Source organism: Leptodactylus fuscus, chromosome 11, assembly GCF_031893055.1.
Source record: "Leptodactylus fuscus isolate aLepFus1 chromosome 11, aLepFus1.hap2, whole genome shotgun sequence".
Classification (NCBI taxonomy): Eukaryota; Metazoa; Chordata; class Amphibia; order Anura; family Leptodactylidae; genus Leptodactylus; species Leptodactylus fuscus.
This window is the reverse complement of record NC_134275.1, coordinates 25,779,775-25,806,729: the sequence shown is the minus strand read 5'-3', so window position 1 is coordinate 25,806,729 and position 26,955 is coordinate 25,779,775. Positions and strand designations below refer to the sequence as shown.

At 43.2% G+C, this 26,955-nt stretch overlaps 1 protein-coding gene across 3 annotated transcripts in view; it reads right to left on the bottom strand.

Annotated features, from left to right (window-relative positions):
• The window catches only part of SHROOM4 (shroom family member 4), a 170,043-nt gene that overhangs the window by 67,147 nt on the left and 75,941 nt on the right, over positions 1 to 26,955 (bottom strand). For all 3 annotated transcript variants that reach the window (XM_075259351.1, XM_075259352.1, XM_075259353.1), the window contains one exon: positions 17,596 to 17,660. In XM_075259351.1, the coding sequence (XP_075115452.1) occupies positions 17,596 to 17,660 (65 nt within the window). The remainder of the gene's footprint in view (positions 1 to 17,595; positions 17,661 to 26,955) is intronic.

Here is a 26,955-nt window from a genome sequence, read left to right as displayed (position 1 = left end):
TCCATGATGTAATTAGGATGCCAGTGCCTCAAGTATGTACACCAATAGAGGGCGCTGACTTAGAATGTGCAAGTCTATCTTCCATGATGTAATTAGGAAGACAGAGTCTCAGTCAAGACATCCAATAGAGGGCGTTCCCTTTAACATCATGCCGACCTTCTCACAGGCCTTTGTTTGCAATGATGTTGGGATTTTACCAGATACAGTCTCTCAGCCAAGGACAGCCGTTTCGATGTATTTGCATCTCATCAGCTTGGTGCAGAGAGGACAGTTTTCAAGTGGCCATGTCTGATACTGTCCAAGATAGCGCCAATCTCTCCTCATCCACAGCACAGAGGACCTTGTGGGCCATCCTGGAACAAGCCTCAGTGAGTAGCCTACAATACAACCCCAATGCACTCACTCTGACACTATGTAAACAGAGAATAGATCACGGCGCTTACACAGGTACCACAGTTCATTCAAACAGCTGATTGGTGGGGGTCCTGGGTTTTTGAGCCCCGCTGATTATTTTTTTTTAATGATCTGGAAAACCTTTTAATTAGGAAACCTATGGGTCATTATTCATAAGGGGCATTATTTATAAAGAGAACACATGGACATTATTATAATGAAGATGCACTTGCTTTGTGTAGGTGAGGACAGTATAGATCGGGTGCCTGGAAAAGTGAGGCAACAAAGATGTCTGTGTTGCAAACTTTACAGAGACAAGTCACAGCAGTTGTCACAGCAGTCATGGCAATTGAAAAGGAAGAGGAGGGAAATGTGAGGTCTCCTAAAAGTCACAAAATGTTACTGTGCTGTATTCAACTAAATGATAGAGGATAAATACCTGATTGATAAGGGGCATTTCTGTAGTCAAGAGAAATTGTGTAACAAATTGTGGGATACATTTTCTCCCTTTAACACCTTGTAAAAATTATAAACTTGGGGGGCGTGGCCTGCAGTTAATGGAGTCAGACGTATAGTCTCAGAGCTCCGCTGTCCACTGGTCATTCCAGCAGCATACACCAGCTCAAACATACCCTACCTTGTAGGATTATAGTTACAGAACCTCCTGTCATCATCCTGACTGCAATGGTTTGAAGCAGCAAAAAGAAAAGACCCCTGAAACTGACAAACCTTTAGGCTAAGGCCCCATGGGCCTGAAACGCTGCGCTAAAGCAATGCAGGAACAACTGTGGTGGAAACACATCACGATTCTTCCCGCAGTGCTTTGAACAGAAAGTTCACTGAGTTTTCCACTGCGGGCAGTGGTGTAACTACCACCACAGCAGCAGAGGCAGCTGCCACAGGGCCCTGGGCATTAGGGGCCCGGTGACAGCTGTTACCGCTGCTATCAATATTCTCGGGGGTCTTTTTGGACCCCCGAGTATAATGATCGGGGCCCCCTGTTGGTGGAATACTTACCACCAACAGGGGGCCCCGAAGCTCCAGCAACGGCTGACACACAGGAGCTGCAGGTCTGGCTCCTCTCAGCGCTTCAGGACGCTCCCCCTCCCCCCCCTCCCTTTCTCTGCCTGTCCTCTGCCCACCAATGAGAGGGCTGAGGAGAGCCCAGGAGGCGGGGCTTATCCCTGCCGAGCTCCTGCCGTCCTGCACACAAGAGGAGGAGAAGAAGAAGCTGCTCCAGGAAAATGAAACTAAAGAAAGAAAACAGGTACACAGGTACATACTGGGGTTACTATACTTATTAACCCCTTAACGCTCTGGTCAGTAATAGTACGTCCTGGCAAGTAGCACGTTCGCGCTCAGGTCAGTACTATTACTGACCAGTAATGGCGCCTGCACAGAAGCTGTGCCTGCGCCATTACACCCAGCACTCGGCTGTATTACACAGCAGAGGGCCTGGACGAGCTGCCCCAGTGAACTGCCGGTCGGAGCTCCGCTCCGATCGCCGGTATTAACCCTCCCGATGCCACGGACGCATGTCCGCGACATCGGGAGCGTTTTCTGTGACATCACCCCCCCCCCCCGGGCACCCCCCGCGGCGAGATCGGGAGGTGCCCTGATGAATTTTATGCAGCCCGGGATCTGGATAGTGACCCCGGGCTGCTAGGACCTCTCTTACCTTGCTGTCCTGCTTGTGTTGCTGGAAGTGTGTCTATGCGTCTGCAGAGACACACTTCCTATATAGCCTGCAATACACGTGTATTGCAGGCTATAGTACTGGACCAGCAATCAGAGTATTGCTGGTTCAAGTACACTAATAGGAGAAATAAAAAATGTGAAAAAAGTGTAAAAAATAAATAAAAAGTGTGTGAAATAAATTAATTAATTAATAAAGCCCCAAAATTCCCTTTTTCTATAGCAAATGAGTTATAAAAAAAAAAAAAAAAACACCTAAAAAAATAATAAAAACAATGCATATTTGGTATCGCCGCGTCCGTAACAACCTGTACCATAAAACTAAAACATTATTTCACCTATATGGTAAATGTCGGGAAAAAAACGGAAAAAAAACGCCGGAAATGTTTTTTTGCCATCTCACCTTAAAAAATATGCTATAAAAAGTGATCAAAAAGTCGTATGTACACCAAAATAGTACCAATGAAAAGCACAGGTTGTCTCGCAAAAAATAAGCCCTCAACCAACACTGTCCATCGAAAAATAAAAATGTTACGCATCTCAGAAGATGGTGATGCAAAAAACATTGATTTATGTCCCCAAATGGGTTTTTGTTCGGCAAAATTACTAATGCATAAAAAAACCTATAAATGAGGTATCGCCGTAACCGTACCGACCCGCAGAATAAAGTTCACATGATACTTATGCTGTACACCATGTGGAAAAACATTTAAAAAGTAAAATGCAATGCCAGAATTGATTGATTTCTTTTTATCCAGCAAAAAAAGAGTTAATAAAAAATAGCCAATAAGCTATAGGCACCCAAAAATGGTGTCATTACAAAATGCATCATATCCCAGAAAAATAAAAGCACTCATATGGCCACATCAACACAAAATAAAAAAAATATAGCTTGAATAATGTGAAGACAAAAAAAAACCAAAATCGCCAAATGTGTCTGAAGGGGAATATATAAGCGGTGCGAGCGTATGTCAGGGTACAGACCAGTTTTGTAGCTTACAAGAAAAAAAACAATAGAAGAGACCCCCAAAGTGACCCCCCCCCAATCATAGGAGCTACTGGGACATAATAGGGAATTTGGTGCTCCCAATGTCCTCCGCACCGCTTACATATTACCTCTTCACCATCCGCTGTGCATTCACGTCTGGGATACTAATACTCACTACACCCCCTGATAAATTCTTTGAGGGGTGCAGTTTCCAAAATGGGGTCACTTTTGGAGGTTTCCCACTATTGTGGTACTTCTAGGGCTCTGTAAATGCAACATGGTATCTAAAAACCATCCTAATGAAATTGCTGCCCGAAATCCCTAAAGGTGCTCTTTGATTTCTGAGGACACATATTGAGTCACGTTGCACAGTAGGGCCACATATGGGATATTTCTACAAACTGCAGAATCACAGAAATAAATATTATGGTATGTTTTGCTGTTAACCCCTACATTGTTATGGAAAAATGTGGTTTGAATTGGAAAATGTGCATAAAAAAGTGACTTTTGGAAATTTCACCTTAATTTTGAATTAATTCCTGTGGAACACCTAAAGGGTTAATAAAGTTCCTATATACAATTTTGAATAGTTTGAAGACTACAGTTTCAAAAATGGGGTAATGTATGGGTCTTTTCTATTATATAGGCCCCTCAAAGTCACTTCACAACTAAATAGGTCCCTAGAATACAAAATCTTGAAATTTTCTTGAAAATCTGACAATTTGCTACTAAAGTTACAAGCCTTCTAACTTCCTAGAAAAGTAAAAAGACATTGAAGAAACAATGCCAATATAAAGTAGACATATGGGAAATGTTAATTAGGAAGAATTTTGTGTGTTATGACTATCTGTGTTTTCACGAGAATAACAGAAACTTTCAAAATTGATAATTTTATGAAATTTTCAGTCCGTTTTTTAACAAACGCAAAGTATAATGACCAAAATTTACCACCAACATAAACTACAATGTGTCACGAAAAAACAATCTTGGAATCACCTGGATAGGTAAATGCATTATGAAGCTATCCTCACATAAAGTAAAAGACGTCATATTTGAAAAACAGGGTCTGAGCCTTAAGGCCCAAAGTACCCTGCGTCCTTAAGGGGTTAATATGAAATACACAGGTACATACTGGGGTTACTATACTTATTAATATCAGGTACACAGGTACATACTGGGGTTTCTATACTTATTAATATCAGGCATTTGGGGTGATTACTTTTGTTTTAGTAACTCCATGTGCCTCATAATAGCAGTTAACCCTATCATGTCCCTCACATTAACCCCTGTGTGCCTCACCATAAGAGTTACTAATATGTGAGACATATGGGGGTAATAATAATGAAGATACTTTATTATTACCTGTCTATCACATATCAGTAACTCTTATGTGAGGTACACAAGGGTTAATGTGAGGGACATGATGGGGTTAACTTCTATTAATATGAGGCACATGGAGTTACTAAATTGTAATGCACATGACCAGATTTTTTTTATCCACAATTGTCCTGGTATAGCGGTCAGCGGGTGACGTGACAGTATTTAGTCCTGTAGGGGCCACTATGGGACATAACACTGCGTGCAGGGGCCACTATGGGGTATAATACTGTGTGCAGGGGCCACTATGGAACATAACAGAGCGTGCAGGAATGCGTAGGAGGGACACGGTCGAGATCTTCGGTGTCAGGGGTCCCCATGTCAAAAGTTCACCACGGGGCCCCGCCATTCCTAGTTATGCCACTGTCTGTGGGCTTTCTGTTACAATTATATCTACGGGAATGCCGCCGGCGTTTCCATAGATATAATTGACATGCTGCGATTTCCAAAAACGTGCCGGTTTTGTAAATCACAGCGTGTTCGCGCTGCGGATTTTAACACAAAGTGAGCATGGGATTCGCATGAATCCTATCCACTTTGCTGTTACTGTATAACGCTGCGATTTTTCCCGACCTTAATCAAGCTTTCAGTGACAGCAAGCAGGTTAAAAGACTTTGAAATGAAGACATCCAGAATAATGTCAAATTTATTGCAGACTGAACTGGCCTTCCAGAGCACACAAGATAAAGAAACTTATGGAGGAGAATGATGTGGCAGACAATGCATGGTTTCTAAGATAAGGTTTTCTTCATGGTTTCTATCTGGTGTGCTATGGAGTTGAGGATAGTAGAAGAAGGAGGACCAAGGTTTGGAGAGATGTTCCCTGCAGCTAGTAAAAGGAGAATGGAGAGAGAAAGTAAATGGATAAAGGGATTCTACCATTTTTTTCTCGTTGATATGACGCAATAGCCTTAATAAAGGCTATTCTTCTCCAACCTTTAGATGTCTTCTCCGCCCCATCGTTCGGTTAAAATCCTGTTTTTCGCTGGTATGTAAATGAGTTCTCTCGCAGCACTGGGGGCGGGCCCCAGCACTCAAACAGCACTGTGGCGTCCCCAATGCTGTGAGAGAACTCTCTAGCGCCGCCTCCATCTTCAGGAACAGGGTCTTCACGCGTCTTCTTCCGGGGGTTGGCTTCAAACTTCTAGGCCTCGGGCCTAGGGCCAAGCCGACTGCGCATGCCCGCCGGCCACAAGAAAATGGCCGCTTACAATACTGTGCAAGCGGCCATTTTCTGTTTGGGCACAGCCAGACACAGAAGGGAAGCAGCGCTATTTTCGTTTTTGGAGCACAGTTTGGTTTTAGGACGTCATGCCACTTTTGCAAAGCCCCTGAATTGTCAATAAAGTGGAATCCGCAGACATGTCGCCTCATTTTGGACACTAGCCCACTGATGGGATTTATCAAGTGGAGTAGCAAACATTTTTAACGCTTGAGTGTTGAATTTATTTAGTTTCCAGAAATGAAATCACAGCTGATAATGAGAAGTTAAAAATGAAAAATTTCCAGAGATTCACCATTTCAGTGCGTAACATGTTGTGCCCAGCTTATGTCAGCAGAAACACACACTCCAAAAACTGTTAAGTGGGTATCCCAGGCACAACAGCTTTTAGTGTGTTCATCTCTAATAGTGTTCATCTCTAAAGTCGGGCACAACATATTATGCACTGAAATGACACCTGAGACACCTGAGATGTAGCAGAGCTGTGCGCTCAACTCTGCTACACCTGACATCAGACCACAATGGAGACTGCTGTGGACCAATCTTAGACTCTGCATCCTCACAGACGATCCTCCGGCAGAACCAGCGTTGATTGGCCAAATGCTGTACACTGTATAGCATTCGGCCAATCAACGCTTCTCAATGCATTCCTATGGAAAAAAGTCAGCTCCTGCATAACGCAAGCTGCCAGCTCTCCTGACTAGGTATGCTGCCACGAGATGTGCTTGCAGGTGAAGTGTGATGAGACCTTGCAAGACCAAGCTAAAATGCGAGATTAAGGATCAATGCATTCCTATGGGAAAAAAGTCAGCTCCCGCATTATTAGTGGCGTAATACAGGGATTTGGGCATGTTAGATGCCCCAGGCATGCTTCCCCTGCTGTCCCAGTGGCATTTAGTGACCCTCCTTTGTCAAATAGTGGTTTCCCCTGAAACAAACTTTTTTCCCCCTAGACTATAATGGGATTAGAATATCGAATATTTCACTGTTCGCTACAACTTATTGACTACATTTTATTAACTCTTTCTTGCTGGAATTTAAAAAAAAAAAAAAAAAAAAATCAATCCTGGCATTGAGTTTTACTTTTTTAATTTTTCACCATACAGCGTACAGTATAAGTAACATGTGACCTTTATTCTGCAAGGCAGTACAATTACGGCGATACCTCATTAATATTATTTTTTATGCAATACTAATTCTGCAGAACAAAAACACATTTGGGGACATAAATCAATGATTTTTTGCAGTGCCATCTTCTGAGAGGCCTAACATTATTATTTTTCGGTTGACAGTCTTGGATGAGGGCTTAGTTTTTGTGGGCCAATGTGTGCTTTTTATTGGTACTGTTGTGGGGTACAGATGACTTTTTGATCACTTTTTATAGCATATTTTGTAAAGTAAGATGGCAAAAAATCATTACTTCAGGCGGGTTTTTTTCTCTTTTTTTTTTTTTTCCCGACGTTCTCCGTCTACATTAAATATTATTTCAATTTTTATTGCACAGACGGACGCGGCAATACCAAATATGCATTGTTATTCATTTTTAGTCCTTTTTTTAAAATAATTTTTCATAACTATTATTTTTTTCATACACTTTATTTTTATTTTTTACTTTTTCATGTGTCCCTTTAGGACACTTGAATCAGTTGATGCTTTGATGAAAGCATCAACTGATTCTGTATTGTAGTTTGCAAGACACGAGCCTGCTCGTTTCCCGCAGTCTACAGAGGAAGTGAGCTGATGTAGATGCATCACTCACTTCCTCCATCGGCGGCAGGATCAACCAGGTACTTGGGGGCATCAAGCAGCCTAGGTTCACTGGCCAGACCCCAGGCTGCATCTTACTGATACCGGCACCCCCCGATTTCACCGCGGGGGGTGCTGAGGGGCAAATATACTGGGTGGTACCCTTTGGACCCTTTGTTTGATGGCTGGATCCAAAGGGTTAAAATAGGGCTAATACCCGCCCTTGATCCACACCATGGGGGTCTTTGAAGACCGGCCATATTGTTACAATAGGCCACTCTTCAGAGACCAGGACCGTCGGCCGTAATTTTACGGCTGTCGGTCCTTAAACAGTTGAACACACTTGTGACAGAATCGACACGTTTCGGTTTAATTGCCTGGTGCTATCCCCTGCACACAGGCAGATCTACGGAAGCTGGAAGCAAGGGACTTTGCAAATAAAGTTTAATGTTGAATAATGGAAAGTTATGCATTTTGTTTGAAGAAATAAAATGTATAATTATGCACTTGATAGTAAATTACTGGGTAAGACTGCTACTGAAAAAGACTTGGGAGTGTTTATGACAGTAAGCTTACCTTTACTGACCAGTGTTAGGCAACTGCTACCAAGGCAAATAAAATTATGGGATGCATCAAAAGAAGCATATATTCTCATGACATGAACATAGTTACTATACGCCTGTAAGACATCGCTGGAATCAGGGCTGGCGTCAGCACTGTGTGGGGTGCTGAGGGACAGAGAGACTCCATCCTGCGGTAGATGCTAGTGTGTAAAGGACCTTCGAAGATGTCATGTGTGGGCGGAGCTACACTTTATGGTAGAGAACAGTGTAATGTTACACAGGAAGAGGAATCTGCTGGGAACAGTTTGATGGAAGGTAAGGAGGAGAGAAGAGAACATGAGTGAGCAAGAGGGAGGACATGGGGGTGCAAGCTGTTTCTGAGCAAGAGGGAGGAGGAATGGTATTGCAGGCTATGTGAGCAAGATGAGGGAATTGAGGTGCAGGCTGTGTGAGAAAGAGGAGGGAATGCAGGGTTCAGGCTCTGGGGGGTGAGCACTGTGAGCATATAATACTGTGTGAGAGTCACAGGGGAGCACATAATACTGTGTGGAGGTCACAGTGGAGAGCATAATACCGTTTGGGAGCCACTATAGTCACGTACTACTGTTTGGAGGCCACTGTGGAGCACTTAACACTGTTTGGGGGCCTCTATGGGGCATGTAATAGTTTTTGGGGTCCAATGTGGAGCACGTAATATCATTTGGGGTCCACTGTGGAACACAAAATATTGTCCCAGTATTGTTTACATACCAGGCACTGTGCTGTCACTCAACGTATTCTTGATAACTGCAGTTGTGGGTTAGTGGGTTAGCTGTATCCCTTTTAAGTATCTAAAATATCGCTTTCTGTAACTGCCACTATCAAGAATTCGCTCTAGGAAGGGGGTAGGGGTTCCCAGACAAAAAGTTTGGACCCGTGCCACAAGACTTTAGTTACGCCAATGGCGGCTGCCCTGGGCCCACCCAGCTGCTACCATTAGTATATCTAACTCTTAACTAGATCAGTGTGTGCAACTTGCCAGTCTTGTAAACTGCAAGCCACATGAGGCCTGCAGTTTACAAGACAATGAGAAGGCAGACAGACATCCGCTTCTCAGCACAGGCACGCAATGATGTCATAGCATCGCGGCGCCTGTGCTGACAGCCTGTGCTTGGACGTAAAGGAGGCAGCGGCTCCGTTCATCAGGATTGCAGGTAAGAGAGTATAACTTTTTTTTTTTTTTAGGTTTTTTTTAGCATAGTTGTGGGTATTTTAGTAGTACAAGGGGTTGTTTGGAGTGAGAAAGTATAACTATGAGGAAGGGGGTATTATGAACATAAGGGGGGTCATTTATATAAGGGTTATAAGGGGGCATTATGAATACAAGGGGGAAGTTATTTATAATAGGAGGCATTATGAACATAAGGGAGCTGTCTTTGATATAAGGGGTCATTATATACTATTTATTTAATTTATTTTTTTTTAAATGTAGATTGTATAGGGATCACAATGTACATTTTTTTTAATTTTTTTTTTATTTTTAATCTTTTCATTTAAGTATGTCTTTGTAGAATGCGAGGAATTCCACACAAACACGGGGAGAACATTCAAACTCCTTGCAGATGTTGCTCCTGGGGGGATTCGAACCCAGGACTCAAGCGCTGCAAGGCTGCAGTGCTAACTAGAGATGAGCGAATGGTATTCAATTGAATAGGTATTCGATCGAATATCAGGCCGTTCGGGATATTCGATTCCAATCGAATACAAGGCCGCAAATGCAGTAAAAAAAATCGTATCCCCTCCCACCTTTCCTGGCACTTTTTTTGCACCAATAACTGCAGAGGAGGTGGGACAGGAACTACGACAACGTAGGCAGTGAAAAAAATTGAAAAAACCCATTGGCTGCCGAAAACATGTGACCTCTGATTCATAAAAATAGTGTCGGCCATCTTCGTCTCATTTTCGTTTTGGAGTGATAGGGAGAGCTTGGTCTCAGGGCGATACAGTGCATTTAGCTTTGGTTAGGCAGGAAAGAACAGCTCTTATCAGCGCTTAATATAAAATCAAACTGCAAATCATGCAGCGTAGCAGCAGGGTACATGGGCGAGGATGTGGACGTGGATACCGAGCTGGATATCCACTCCACAGTCCAGGTTCTGGAGAGGGGCTGCCAGCAGTGCCCCTCATCAGTAGCAGCAGGGGATGTGCGCGAGGACGTGGACATTCAGCTGGGTATCCAATCCACAGTCCAGGTACTGGAGAGAGGCTGCCAGCAGAGACCCTCGTGAGTAGCAGCAGGGGACTGCGCAAGGACGTGGATACCCAGCTGTATATCCTCTCCACAGTCCAGGTACTGGAGAGGGGCTGCCAGCAGTGCCCCTCGTCAGTAGCATCAGGGGACGTGCGCGAGGACGTGGACGTGGATACCCACTCCACAGTCCAGGTACTGGAGAGGGGCTGCCAGCAGTGCCCCTCGTCAGTAGCAGCAGGGGACGTGGATGTAGATATCCAGCTGGGTATTCAGTCCGCAGTCCAGGTACTGGAGAGGGGCTGCCAGCAGTGCCCCTCGTCAGTAGCAGCAGGGGACGTGGACTTGGATATCCAGCTGGGTATCCAGTCCACAGTCCAGGTACTGGATAGGGGCTGCCATCAGCAGCAGGGGACATGGGCGAGGATGTGGATATCCAGCTGGGTATTCACTCCAGAGTCCAGGTACTGGAGAGAAGCTGCCAGCACCCAATTTACTCTTCCTCCTCATACTCATCCTCCCCCTCGTCCTACAACCCCATCCCCTACTCCTGAATGTGGTAAAAGAAAAAAATAAAAATTCAGTGTAACCCCCCCCCCCCCAGGGGCTTGCAACTCAATTTTTAGGGCTCCAGCCCAAGGTCCTGCAAAATAATTTTTTATGGCTCACTCCCACTGCTGCTGCATGGCTTTAGTTACCCCAAGGGCCAAAAAAAACGAAACACTGCTGCTGCATGGCTCTGGTCACCCCAAGGGCCAAAAAAAATGAAAACACTGCTGCTGCATAGATCTAGTCACTCCAAGGGCCAAAAGATAATACACTGCTGCTGCATGGCTCTAGTCACCCCAAGGGCCAAAAAAATGAAACACTGCTGGTGCAAGGCTCTACTCACTCCAAGGGCCAAAAACACTGTATTTTAAAGGCTCTACTCACTCCAAGGGACAAAAACACTGCTGGTGCAAGGCTCTACTCACTCCAAAGGCCCAAAACACTGTATTTTAAAGGCTCTACTCACTCCAAGGGACAAAAACACTGCTTTTTAAAGGCTGTACTCACGCCAAGGGCCAAAAGCACTGTATTTTAAAGGCTCTACTCACGCCAAGGGCCAAAAGCACTGTATTTTAAAGGCTCTACTCACTCCAAGAGCCAAAAACACTGCTTTTTAAAGGCTCTACTCACTCCAAGGGACAAAGCACTGTATTTTAAAGGCTCTACTCACGCCAAGGGCCAAAAGCACTGTATTTTAAAAGCTCTACTCACTCCAAGGGACAAAAACACTGCTTTTTAAAGGCTCTACTCACTCCAAGGGACAAAAACACTGCAGGTGCAATGCTCTACTCACTCCAATGGCCAAAAACACTGCTTTTTAAAGGCTCTACTCACTCCAAGGGACAAAAACACTGCAGGTGCAATGCTCTACTCACTCCAATGGCCAAAAACACTGCTTTTTAAAGGCTCTACTCACTCCAAGGGACAAAAACACTGCAGGTACAATGCTCTACTCACTCCAATGGCCAAAAACACTGCTTTTTAAAGGCTGTACTCACGCCAAGGGCCAAAAGCACTGTATTTTAAAGGTTCTACTCATGCCAAGGGCCAAAAGCACTGTATTTTAAAGGCTCTACTCACTCCAAGGGACAAAAACACTGCTTTTTAAAGGCTCTACTCACTCCAAGGGACAAAAACACTGCAGGTGCAAGTGTTTTTAGGTTGTTTTTTTTCTGCAGTGCGCATGGGTTGCTCCAAAAGGGGCCCACTGACAAACCTGGAGCCGGCCATGACTGGAAGGTCCACACAGACTATTGTGCACAAGAAGAAAATAACTGAACTAGAGAGAGTGTAGAGAAGGGCAACCAAAATAATTAGGGGAATTGGTGCAAAGAAAGATTAACAAATTTGGGGTTATTCAGTTTGGAAAAAAGCCTCCTATAGGGAAATCTTAACTATGTACAAATACATGAGGGGACAGCACAAGGAACATTCAATGACAAGAGGACATCCATGACGTCTAGAGGAAAGGACATTTCACAGCAACATACACAGACATTCTTTACTGTAAGAGAAGTGAGTCTTTGGAACTCACTGCCATAGGATGTGGTGACGGTGGATGCATTGTGCAAGTTCAATGAGGGCCTGGATGCGGGTAGGACTTGATGGACACATGTCCTCATTCAGCTTCATCATCTATGTGGCTATGTATGGTATACATTATAACATTTAAACAAGATAAAAGGATGCCAAAAACGCTCAATGTGAACACCCTAGGGGAGGGGACAAGCCATGTGGTGGGGAGAAGATTGATAAAAAGAATGAACAATAAGAGAAAATTACTGTTGGTAACATCACTGGACAGAGAAAAAAGAATAGATTGGGAAGCAGGATAAGTTTGGTGGAATAACAATGTATTTGGCCTGAGGTTGGGTCCTGGACAATATGATGAAAAGAATGGAATGGTGGGGACTGTAGTCAAGGAGACAAAGAGCCAATGAATTGCGTGATGTCAGGCTCTGTTAAAAGGTGGGAGCTGGGTACTGAAGGAAGCAGGAGTGTTCTGAGATGTTAGGAACACCCCAAGCCTGGTAAAAGGCAATGACAAGAGGTGAGGGTGAGATGACGTCACCTTATCAACAATCATTTTCTCGTATTGTTTATTGTATTTATCACCCAATATGTCCCCTTCCCTAGGGTATTTTCATTGAGCCTGTTTGGAAAAGGGGGCCTTTGAGAGCAGAAACATGTTGTCTTCTTCAAAAGCATTCTATTTGCTATATCTGGCATTTACCTAGATCAGCGCCTAACTGAAATCCACACATGGCTCCTTTGTGTACCATCTGTCCATCATATGCTGCAACCTCAAGTCTGGCCAGCCACAGTATCTTGAGGAGACATATTGGCTGTGACCAGAGTTCTACTATGCCTTTATTAGTGTTGTGCATGATTCGTACAACCATAAAAGGTGATCCCTTTCTCTACCTAGATAGGTATTAGAACTATGGTTGTTAAAGAAGACAGACACCAAGACGTGAGCGCACAGAGCAGTCATTACAGCAGTGGGAAGAGTCTGCCATCACAAGTAGTATCCTACAAACACTTTAAGTGCTCTCTACCACATCAGTGAAGAAGTGATCAGGATGGCCTGGCATTTCTGGACCTCAATGACCTTGGAACATAAAATGTTGGGGCTTTTTAGCAATATTTATTCTATAGTCTGAAAAATATAGTAATTACAGTGGTTTGCGCTTTTCCCACCAACGCACAATGGTGATTATACATAGAAAGAAGTAATTGATACATACCGATTTGGGTGACATGTCCCGCGGTCCCGGTTGGAGGGAGGTATGTACCGATTTCAACTCAGATCTACGTCCAGAGGACGCTGCCGCCAGCTACTGGCTTGTAGACGCGATGTGTCACATTGCGTCTACAAGCCAGCAGCCGGCGGCAGCGGCGAAGCGAGGAGCTGACACAGGTCAGCTCCTCGCTTCAGCCGCATATGTGTCAGCGAGAGAGGCGCGCAGCGGCGGAGCGAGGAGCTGACCTGTGACAGCTCCTTGCTTCAACCGCATATGTGTCAGCAAGAGAGGCATGCAGAGAGAGGCGAGGGAGCAGAGGAGAAGGTAAGTTTAATGTGGAGGTGGAACGTGAAACTGGGGGCAGATGAAGGAGAGGACGGCATGACACTGGGGGCAGAGATGGAGAGGACGGCATGACACTGGGGGCAGAGATGGAGAAGACGGCATGACACTGGGGGCAGAGATGGAGAGGATGGCATGACACTGGGGGCAGAGATGGAGAGGACGGCATGACACTGGGGGCAGAGATGTGGGGACATGAATCTGGGGGCAGAGATGGAGAGGACATGAATCTGGGGGCAGAGATGGAGAGGACATGAATCTGGGGGCAGAGATGGAGGGAACATGAATCTGGGGGCAGAAATGGTGGGACATGAATCTGGGGGCAGAGATGTGGAGACATGAATCTGGGGGCAGAGATGGAGGGGACATGAATCTGGGGGCAGAGATGGAGGGACATGAATCTGGGGGCAGAGATGGAGGGGACATGAATCTGAGGGCAGAGATGGGGGACATGAATCTGGGGGCAGAGATGGGGGACATGAATCTGGGGGCAGAGATTCTTAGATTCTTATGGTAGAGTTGGAAGGGACCTCAAGGGCCATCAGGTCCAACCCCCTGCGAGTGCAGGTTTTCCTAAATCATCCCAGCTATATGTTTATCCAGATTCCGCTTGAAGATTTCCATTGATGGAGCGCCCACCACCTCCCGTGACAGCCTATTCCACTCTCTCACTACCCTCACTGTCAGAAAGTTTTTCCTAATGTCTAATCTGTATCTCTTTCCCTTTAGTTTCATCCCATTGCTTCTTGTACTTCCTTGTGCTAATGAGAATAGGGTAGATCCCTCTGCACTGTGACTACCTTTCAGATATTTGTAGACTGCTATTAAATCTCCCCTCAGCCTTCTCTTCTGCAAACTAAACAATCCCAGTTCTTTTAGCCGCTCCTCATAGGACATGGTTTGCAGACCTTCCACCATTTTGGTTGCTCTTCTCTGGACTTGCTCCAATATATCGATGTCTTTCTTGAATTGAGGCGCCCAGAACTGTACACAGTATTCCAGGTGTGGTCTGACCAGGGAAGAGTACAGCGGAATAATGACCTCTCTTGATCTAGATTCAATGCTTGTCTTAATACATCCCAGAATTTTATTAGCCTTTTTTGCAGCAGCACCGCACTGTTGGCTCATGTTGAATTTGTGATCTACTATTATGCCCAAGTCCTTTTCCCCTATGCCATCACTTAGTTCTATTCCTCCCATACTATATATGTTTTTTACATTTCTGTTACCCAGATGTAGAACTTTGCATTTGTCCCTGTTAAATACCATTTTGTTCGCTTCAGCCCATTGTTCCAGTGTGTCTAAGTCCTTTTGAATACACTCTCTCTCCTCTCTAGTGTTGGCTATTCCTCCTATCTTCGTATCATCTGCAAATTTTATGAGTTCCCCAATAATTCCATCGTCCAGATCATTTATAAAGATATTAAAAAGTACTGGGCCCAGAACAGAGCCCTGCGGCACCCCGCTTTTGACTTTCTTCCAGTTCGATGTGTAGCCATTTAGTATTACTCGTTGTGCCCGATCATTAAGCCAGTTGTGAATCCACCTAACTGATTTTTTGTCAAAGCCATACTTAATCATTTTTTCAATAAGAAGGTTATGTGATACTTTATCAAATGCCTTACTGAAGTCAAGATATACTATGTCCACGGCATTCCCTTGGTCCAACCATTCAGTGATTTTGTTGTAGAAGAAAATCAGGTTAGTCTGACAAGATTTATTGGTCATAAAGCCGTGCTGGCTCTGGTTAATTAATGCCTTCCCATCCAGGTACCGAAGTAAATGTTCCTTGACAATTTGCTCAAAGATTTTTCCTGCTATCGAGGTCAGACTTACCGGCCTGTAATTTCCTGGATCGTCCCTTTTCCCCTTTTTGTAGATGGGGACAACATTTGCCCTTTTCCAATCTAAAGGGACCACTCCTGTTTCCCATGACTTACCGAAGATTATAGCAAGGGGTTCTGTTATTTCCTCTGCTATCTCTTTCAGGACTCTAGGGTGTAAATCATCTGGTCCTGGGGACTTGGTTTCCTGTAACTTGGCTAAGTGCTCTCTTACCAGACCTTTGCTTATAGTCAGCTTGGAGTTCTCCTTCCCCTCATCTCCATCACCATTAATGTCGATATTTCCATTAGTTTCTTGGGAGAAGACGGATACAAAATATGAATTTAGTAGCTCCACCTGCTGTTCCACCATGTTAACTGTTTCTCCTTTGTCATTCTTCAGGACTCCAATGGTCTCCTTCACTTTTCTTTTGCTTTTAACATAACCCCAAAATCCTTTTACCTTACTCTTTGCCTCTTTTGCAAGTTTCAATTCGTGTTCAGCCTTAGCTCCTTTGATGCTTGTCTTGCAGAGTCTGCAGACTGCTGTGTACTCTTCCTTAGGTATAGTTCCCATCTTCCACTTTTTGTATGTTTCCTTTTTCCTTTTTAGCAGGTTATGTAATTTTTTGGTCATCCATCCTGATATTTTTAGGTGCTTCCCATTTTTCTTCCTTCTAGGTATTGTTAGTTCCTGTGCTTTAATGATTTCCCTACGGAAGATTTCCCACCCTTCATGTGCATTTTTGTGTTTAAGAATTTTGCACCATGGAATTCTGCTAACCCTTGCCTTCAGGCTCTTGAAGTCTGCCCTGCTAAAGTCGAGCCTTGAAGTCTGTGTCTTCTCAGGTCTTCTTCTTCTTGCAACCACAAACTCAAGTATAGCATGATCGCTGAAACCCAGTGTCCCTGCTACCCGTAGTCCCTTAACCATGTGCTCTTTGTTGGTTAGGACTAGGTCCAAAATGGATGTTCCTCTCGTGTTTTCTTCTACTAGCTAGGCAATGAAGTTGTCTGCTAGAGAGGATAACAATTTGATGGAGCCTTTACTCTTGGCTGTATGGGTTTCCCAATGAATGTCAGGGTAATTGAAGTCTCCCATGATCACTATTTCATGTTTCTTTGAGAGCGTGGTCATTTGCTGTGAAAAAATCTCATCCATGTCTTCTGTCTGTCCTGGTGGTCTGTAATAAACGCCTAGTATGATGTCCTTATCATTGTTTTTCCCTTGAATTACTACCCAAATAATTTCCAGTAGATTATCATTCTGTAAAACTGTAATTTCTGTGGAGATGTGTTCTTTTTTAACATACAATGCAACTCCACCCCCTCTTTTATTAGTTCTATTCTTTTTGAATAAGTTGTATCCTTCCATCTGTATGTTCCAATCATGCATGGAGGGGACATGAATCTGGGGGCAGAGATGGAAGGGGGACATGAAACTGGGGGCAGATGAAGGGTGTATATGAAACTGGCGGAGAGATAGAGGGGGGACATATAATTTGCGGGTGACTGTAGTACTGTGTGCGGGCACATGAAAAATTAACGACTGGGCGGAGTCAACACAAAAGTGGGTGGGGCTAAATTTTTGTCCCTCTTTCAGTTCTTCAAAAGTTGGGAGGTATGTTGATATACAAATACAACTATACGTACAAACACACACAACTGTCATAAAAGTTGCTACAGAAGCAGTGCGAATACAAATGTAAACCACCAACACTGCAATAACTCAAAATGTATGATATTAGGCATTTGTAGCAGAGGAAAAGTAGAATTTTAGAAACTAACAATTTGCTTCTATGCTAAACATTTGTATTATCTTTTCAATAACTCATATTAATTTATAGAAGCAAATAAAAACAGACTGTGATTATTGACATTAGTAGAAATGTTTAAAGTAAGATCATAAAGTTGCAAACATCTCACCTCACAGACTGGCTGCACTTCCTGTTGAATTTTAGATGAGGATTGCCTTCCTTCATTGATACATCCTGTTTTTAACATTCCATGATACAACAAAGAAAAACAAAAAAAGGAAATTCAGCCAAAACATAGACAAGAAAAACATTTTGTAGTCCTTTCCTGTCTTCAGAAAAGCTTGCGTCATTCTTCGCTAATATACTAGCAGCTAAATGTAGAAAACATCTACTTATGGTGTTTTCATTTATAAAGATATTTCTATGTGCATATGAAAAATATGTTCAGAACTGTGAATTGCTATTGAATACACATTAAAGAGGCTTTACACAATGCATATTTATTACCTGTCCACAGTATGACAAGTGTTTGATCAATTGGGTCCCCATTTGCTACTACAACCAAGTTTCCAAACCCTGTTGCTCTTCACTGGATAAGTGCAGTGAGGAAAATTTTGAAATGAGCAAGCAATACAAAACCTGAAATTAACAATGACTAGCAAATTTGTTCATATTTTCCAAAAATTTCAAGTTCTACTAAACCCAACATGTTTGTGTTCTCTTCACCTGAACCCAGCAAAATGATGGCCAGGAGTTATCTACTTCCTAGTCTATTTTTAGATGTTTTTCATTAATTAATTTATTTGTATATATTGGAGTATTTCAGTTTTGTATTATACATGTATTTAAATTCTTCCTGTACATATACAGCAGATGTAAAGACTTTAACCCTTTTCTTGCGGAGGCAGTGGCGTAACTAGGAATGGCGGGGCCCCGTGGCGAACTTTTGACATGGCCCCCCCCCCCCCCCTTCCTGGCCGACACCGAAGACCTTGACCGACCGACACCTCCCCCCCACGCCGCATTCCTCCACACTCTATTATGTCCCATAGTGGCCCCTGCACACAGTATTATACCCCATTGTGGCTCCTGCACACAGTATTATGCCTCATAATGAACACCCACGAACAATTATTATACTATGGAGTATTTTCAGACCCCAGAGTATAATAATCGGAGACCGAGGGGAGATACAGACATAAAAAAAAAAAAAAGTTACTTACCTGTCTCCGGCTCCGCTGCAGTCTTTGGTGGTGTTGGCCATCTTTAATAACGCACAGATGTCACGTGACATTTCATGCCCTCCCTCCATCTGCTCCCAGTTTCATGCACCCTCCATCTCTGCCCCTAGGTTACTGTTGCTCCTCACCACACATACATACACACTCACACACACTCTCCATCCTGCATCTCACATTCCCTTCCCCTTCAGTAGCATACAATATAATACACAGAGCGCCCCCCTGACTACTATTAGACAGTCATTAATAACAGCAATTGCAGGCAAGTCTGAATACAAACAATGTGTAGAGTACTAATCCATCTACTGACACTGACCTGCCCCTCCTCCTAATACACAGATCTCAGTACACTGTCCTCCCCCTCCTCCTAATACACAGATATCAGGACACTGACCTTCCCCTCCTCCTAATACACAGATATCAGCACACAGACCTCTCCTCCTAATACACAGATATCACTCACACACACACATACACACTTACACACAGACAGACACTCTCCATCCTGCATCTCCCTTCCCCCTCCCCTTCAGTACCTGGCAGCACATTTCTCCTTCTCTTCCAGGACTGCACGGGCTATATACATGCCCACCTAGTCATGTGACGGATGACGTCACACAAGGTCCTACAGGTCCTACAAGCTTTCCCCACTCTTATCACAGTTACAACAGTTTGTCTGTGATAAGAGCAGGGGTAGCAGAGGTAGCTGTCGCTGGGCCCCTAATGTCCCGGGCCCTGTGGCAGCTGCCTCTGCTGCTATGGCAGTAGTTACGCCACTGTGCGGAGGATGTCAGCTCTACGTCCTCCCAGGGTGGCACTTCAGTAGCGGAGGACGTAGCTAATACGTCCTCCCTACTAATGCAGATATCTCATGACTGCATGCAGATATCTGGATGGTTTAAGATTCATTTTAACGATGAGAATCTCATCGTTAAAATGATACCAAGCGTTTCATGATACAATATCACTGGTATGGCCACACTTAGAATATTGTGCGCAATTTTGGGCCCCGATATACAAGAAAGACATAAGTGAACTTGAAAAAGTGCAGACGGGCAACCAAAATGATAAGGGGAATGGGTGGATTGGAGTACAATGATAGATTAACAAACTTGAGGTTATTCAGTTTAGAGAAAAGACGTCTACAGGGAGATCTAATAACAATGTACAAATACATGAAGGGACAATACAAAGAACTTTCTAAGGATCTTTTTACTCCTGTGACAGTGATAAGAGGACATCCACTACGTCTGGAGGAGAGAAGGTTTCATCAGCAACATAGAAGGGGATTCTTCACAGTAAGAACAGCAAGGTTATGGAACTCTTTGCCCTAGGAAGTGGTGATGGTGGATTCATTAAATACATTCAAAGAGGGCCTGGATGCCTTTCTTGAAGAGAAAAATATAACAGGTTATGGACTCTAGATTTTAAGGAGACGTTGATCCAGATTTTTTTATACTGACTGCCAGATTGGAGTCTGAAGGAATTTTTTCCTGAATTGGGGCAACTGGCATGAGCCTCATGGGGTATTTTGCCTTCCCCTGGATCAACACTGTAGGGATTGTAGGGTTATAGATGGACTGATGTCTTTATTCAACCTCATCTACTATGTTACTATGAAGGTGGATGTGGCTATCGATGACCCATTAAGACATTTGTAATCTTCAGGTTGTTTACTTTCAAAAAATATATAGGGTTTAGGGGTTCACTTACTTTTCATGGTGTGTAATCCCTACATTTTATAGGATGATACTTTTTTAATATTTCCAGCTTCAAAGCAGATTTGTGTTCCTTCCTTCTGGTGATTTTCTGAAGACTCGTGTATGCAGGTGTAGGCCATAGTGATATGAATTAACTCTGCACATGTTGAACTCTTATTTTTAGGAGGTTTGGTGCATATAATTTTTTGTTTGGTTTCCGCTTTTAGCAACTAATATACATTTATTTGCATTTTTTCATAAAACATTCACTGTAAATAAAAATTGCATGAAGGTGCCTGTTCATATACAGTACCAAGTGACATTCTGACAATGCTGCAGGTGTCTACTTTAAGAAAATATATAGGTATGGGGGGGTTGGATGCTTTTTTAATGTTGCAATTTAGGTTTGATTTGTCCATCTCAAAACTGTGAAAATTGCTCTGGCTACAGGAGGTGCAAAATTTCCAGAGACCCTTGGCAGTGAAAGGGTTAAATGTGGTGCCCATTCAGGAACACAGTGGAGACCAAGCGGTAATCAAGGCATCTAAAGGGTGGTGGTGCAATATTGACTCGAATCGCCACTCCCAGCATGATTCATGGCATTGATCTGTTACTATGACATCTGTGAGCTTATTGAAGACTCATGTACTTATCCCTGTGTACAAAATGCCAAAACGATACAAAATATTTATCCCAGTGACTATTGTCACTTAAAATTACCCAACTGAGTATGGATAGGCCCCTGTCTTAATTACAGATTACTGTATATATCTGGCTAGGAGGTAAGCCAATACTGTAATGTCTACTATATTACATAACTAGCTGGTAACCGCGACTTCGTCTGCGGTGATTGTAGAAGTGGGTAAATACAGGCGCGGGTAAGGTTTTAGTAGTGTGTAAAAGGTATGGGATATGAAATGTAACTTTGTATCTTGTGTCTTTTTTTGTATGGCTGGGTGTAGTTTTTAGTTGTAGCATTTTCTGTAAATGCTATTGGTTTGATCACTTTTTATTGATATTTGTATGATAATGAAAATAGTGAAAAAACGGTGGTTTTGGACTTTTCAGTATGTTTTCAGCTACGGCATTAAGCGTCCAGGAAAAATAGTTGTATAGCTTTGTAGAGCGTGCAATTTCGGACACAGGGATACCTAACATGTATGCGTTTCACAGTATTTAAGTACTTTTATATTTGTTCTAGGGAAAGGGGGGGTGATTTAAATTTGTAATACTTTTGAAAGGGTTTTTTTTTATTTATTTATTTATTAGACCCCCTAGGGGTGTTGAACCCCAGGGGGTCTGATGACTAATGCAATGCATGACAATGCTAATGCATTGCAATGCATTGCAAAACATTCCTAATTTCTTTTGCAGGCTGCATAGACCAGGTTGCAAAAGAATAGGGTTGTTGAACAGCAGGGGGCGTGATGACTAATGCAATGCATTGCATAATAGCGGCAGTGCTATTGCAGGCTACGTAGCATAGCCTGCAGAAGCCTTAACACAGTGAGATGAGAGGGAGGCGTGGGATACCTGGCGGCTGCCATAGCAACCTGACGCCGGCAGGGTAGCTCAGTGTGGGTGGTGGAGATCAACAGGAGGATGCCTATGCGCAGCGGGGGACAGACCAGAGGCGCGGTACAGGTATGGGGTAGGCGCAGGAAAAGGTAATGTCCACGATTGCTGTGGGCACTGACTGGGGACATTTCGGCGGGTTGACAACTGTATGAAATATTAGGACACTGGACGGCTATGGCGTCCAGCTCCCGGGCAGCTGCCATAACGAAACTGCCGCCATGCACCATAGTACAACGGCGTATGTCAGCAAGGAGTTAAATGAGCGGCAGTAGCGAACCAGCCGGCGGCTAAGCCGGGCGCTTGCTATAGCAACACAGCCGGCATGGGCCGTAGTAGTATGGCGTATGTCGGCAAGGGGTGAAGTGAGCTTTAAGTGAATGTGCGGTGTTTTGCAGAGGATAAATTGATGGAGAGGGCAGAAAGGCAGATTGGTGAGATATTATGGGCTGCAATGTGTCTGTGGTGTGTTGAAAGGGTACAGCAGAGTATAGAGGAGAGAAGGAGTGATGGCGGATGTGGAGCCGCTGTCCCAATGCAAGTATGGTTTGGGAACTTACCAGTGTGGCGTGGAGACCTATGGAAGGTGGATGGATGGTGAACACGAAACAGCAGTGAGGTGAGAGTGACGTCGGGGAGTGTGGGGGCCTGGAGAGAGTATTTCAGGTGCTGCGGCCTATGGCGGAGGCGCAAAATGGTGGCGTGCAGGAAGACGTTCTGTAGGTGGGTAAGATGCGCAACACAGTGGAGTGGCTGGGTGAGCAGTGTCGCGGATCGTAAAAGGGGTGAAGGGTCGGAAAACATGGCTGCTCCAGAGCGTTAAAGAAGTAGCCTTCTGGAGTATCGTTAAGGTGAGGGGCAAAGTGGTAAAGTACATGTAAATGTGATTGTGTGAAGTTATGGGCTAGGTTGTAGAGGGCAATAGGAATTTTGAGGTTTGCTATGGTCCAAAGTGTGTGAGATTGCAGAGATGGTGATGCGAGTTTGTGTTTTGTGGGGTCCTGGCAAAAATGTATGTGCGCTATTGTGACGAAAAGTAGCCTATTGCGCAATCCAGTGTAGTAACTATGTTTGTGGAAAATTTCAGCCAAATCGGTGGAGCGGGTTTTGCGTGATTGAGGAACAAACATCCAAACACACAAACATCCAAACTCACAAACTTTCACCTTTATAATATTATTAATAGGATGATCACATGGGTTTTGTCTACAGGAAATCTAACTCTAAAAATATTTGCATGATACAGGCAGTTTCTTTTTAGATGGGAGTCAATGGCAGAAAAAGAGGGATGGATACAGCCAAGGCCTTTGATCCACTTAGTGGGGGTTCATTCATAGTGTGCTCTCCTACTTTAACTTTAGTTCTGGACCTTCTTTTTTTCTAAAGGGAATTCCATGTAGACCCCAAGTTAACTTTTGTCCCTGTTCATTTTCATTCTAGCCACTGAGCCGCAGAATCTTTGTTGGAATGGGCCTGGTGGGGAGAGGGTGGGGCTTAATCAACTGATTATCCTGTGCTATTTACTTCCTTGGGGACCCCCCAAACAGAATACCGAACACATTAAAAAGCGGTGAGCAATGAAACCACATGGACCCCATAGACCATAATAGGGTCCGTGTGATTTCCATGCGCTGCCTGCGCAAAACATAGGGAGAGAAAAGTGCTGCTCCCTGTAGGACACACAAAAAAATCTTCCTATGGTCTTGCCAGATGGGTGTCATTATAACTAAAAATCCAAGCATTTCACACAATTTAGAATATCTACTCCTTGTAGAATCTCTTTGCTCAAAATTTTAATTCATAGAATTCTTACACTTGCAAGCAAAGTGAATATCATTAAAATTGCGCTCCCAAAGGTGTTATACTGTTGGAACATGCTAATCGCCCTATTTCTAAATTATTCTTACATAATCCTGATGTCTTCCTTCATATGGGACAACATCTCACATAGAAAGCTTTCTCTCCCTGTTCTTCAATGGCCCAAATCTCAAGGTAACATTGAGCTCTTGGACCTTAACCTGTACTTTCTGGCTGGTTAGTTATCATACTTGATTATCTTAGTTATCATTAGGGTTGAGCGATTGTGTTCGGAAAAGATCGGATTCCGATCGGCGATCGAGAAAATTTCACAATCGCGATCGGAATTCCGAACACGATCTTTTTAGGTGGGATCGAGATCAGTGATTATTTCCCACAATGCTTTGCTACTGGCCAAGCATTGTGGGAAAAGCTAATAATGGCGAGGAGAAGAAGAACGAGAACACCGGGCACCGGACCAGCCATCTCTGCAGGTAAGTGGACACCAGGGGGGACTCTTAGTCTTTCTTCTTCACTGTATAGGAGTCTGACCAGATGGTTGATGTGCAAGGTGTGGGTATGAACATGCTACATATGATGTGGTAATCCTCTGTCATAGGACCGTTTTGGAATAGAGAACTGCAACTCATTCATGTGGTATAACAAATACAACTGCAGGCACATCCTAGAGTATGTCTTTATGGCCTACTAGGCAATGATGTTGATATTGCCTAGTAGGACCACATACAATATGAGGTCAAGAAATTTCTAGCACAATGCTAGTTAGACCCTCGTCTTTCTAAGATTAAGGAGATTAAGGAGTTCAAGGATCAGTACATTGAACAACATTATACGTCTGGAGTGTGGAGTGTACCTCAAACACAATGCCTGCCACAAGTATGAAGGAGTGTGAGGGGCTTAGCAGGAGACTCACTGGGGTTTGTTGCCATGTTTTGTGTTCCGTGATCATGCTCTCATGATCAAGTGTTATTTATTTCATGGTAAATACTTGTTGACACTTTCCTGTGCACATTGACAGCAAATATATAACACTCCTTTATCTTGGATTGAATAATGACTATTTTGTTCTAGTCGAGTTTGCTATTTTCAGCTTGTGGTTATTGATCTTGCAATTGGCTATCATGTCTGCGTTTGAAAATGGGGTCGAGGGGTTTTGTTGTTCGTGGTTAAGTTTGATACATTGGGAATGTGTATATGAGCTCATGCCTGATATAAACTATGTATTTCCAATTTATACTGCTGAAAAATATTTAACTTTTAAGTTGAAACTGTACTTTCATACAGAGCATCTTTAATTCTCTCATTTTAACAAATTTTGCATAAATGTGATTTTAAATTAAAAATAAACAGGTGGCTATGAAAACAAACTTTGTATGCATCACATGAAAAAGAAATGCCTCTGTCTGCTATCAGCCTGTCTCATTGCTCCTCTTCCCTCTGCTAAAATAACTTATATTGTGAAAATGTCTGCTCTGTCTTCAATTGGAGTGCAGGTTACATGACTCAGATGATTAATTTATCTCTATATAAATTAATGGAGAAGGAGAGGGAGAAGTAAACATGAAATGCAGGAGAGAAGAGAATAAACTAAGGCTTAAAAGGGCTCCATCATTGGGAAAAATTTTTTTTAGATAAGCACATCCTTGCATAGCCTTTAGAAAGTGTATTCCACACCTACCTTTTGTATGTAAATCGCCTCAGTGGTTTTTGAATGAGCCCGTTTTTATTCATATGTTAATTAGCCTCTTGGTGCACCGCGGAAGTCTGATCATGCACCATTTGTCTATTGTTTCCTATGTATGTGCACAGCACAGGCTGTTGCTGCTGACTTCCTGCTTCCTGCTTGCACACACAGGCGAGAATAGCAGAGATGAGTGCTGCTGGGAACTTCCTGTGCTGGCTGGAAGCTGATTAACATATGAATAAAAATGGGCTCATTCAAAAGCCACTGAGGCAATTTACATACAAAAGGTATGTGTGGAATAGCCTTTCTAAAGGCTATGCAATGATGTGATTAGTTAAAAATGACTTTTCCCAATGATAGAGCCCCTTTAAACAAATGTTAGAGAAAAATAAAAATGCTCTATGACAACTAAAATACTTTATATAAATCAGTACATGTTAGTACTTCTCTATACAGTGTGGGCTATAAGTATGGATACATCCAGATATGAATACACCCAAAATGGCAGCTTTGCAGATGGCCGCCACCCGGCCTCAAATGTTTCCCCCATCCCATGTATTAATATGCCACAAACGGTAAGGTGATATCAGCAACCATTTCCATTTGATCTGGGTATATCAATACATATGGCCCACCTGGGTGTATCTATACTTATGGCCCACCTTGTATATATGCTGCATAGTCCTAGGGCTGTTTCGAAGTAAAATATTATATTATCCTCTACTTAAGTGTACACAGTAGTATGACATCTATGACAGTCTCCATTCACCAGTTCCAAGAGGATTGTAATTTCCAGATTCTCGTATGCAGCGTGGAAAAAAAAAAATTAAAAACTGCAAGATATGTCATAAAATGACTAGCAGCTGGTCATAAAGGTAAAATGAAATGACAGGTACTCTTTAATGTTAAAATCACATATTTTGCAACTTTTTCAACCTTTCAGAAGCTATTTTTATATTTAAAGGGAGTCTATCATTGGTGTCAGTGATTTTCAGAAAGACATGCCTGAATAGCCTTTAAAAAGTCTATTCTACTACTATCTTCTCTTTTTAAATTCTCCCCGGTCCCCGAATCCTGGTTAATAACTCCAGCGAACTACACCAAAATGGCTGTTGGAAATGCGCTACTGCTTTGGTGTAGTTTTCCAGAGAACTGAGTATACTAAGCAGTATGGTTTGTAGAAAAGAGTGGCACAGTATGCGGGGAGGAGGAGGGCAGATGGTGCACAAACACTGGATGGGGAAGAATGAATGGTCTGACTCAGGGGTTGCTCCGCGGCCCTGGGCTCATTTACATAAAGTTATTAACCAGGATTCTAAAAGAACAGCGGGGAGAATCTAAAAACAGAAGGTAATAGTAGAATAGCCTTTTTAAAGGCTATTCAGGCATGTCTATCTCAAAACCACTGACATCAATGATAGACTCCCTTTAAGTTATTTTTTGAACACATGGGTAAAAAATGTTATAAAATATAAATGTGTCAGTTTATACAAACAATTGAAGCCCAAACA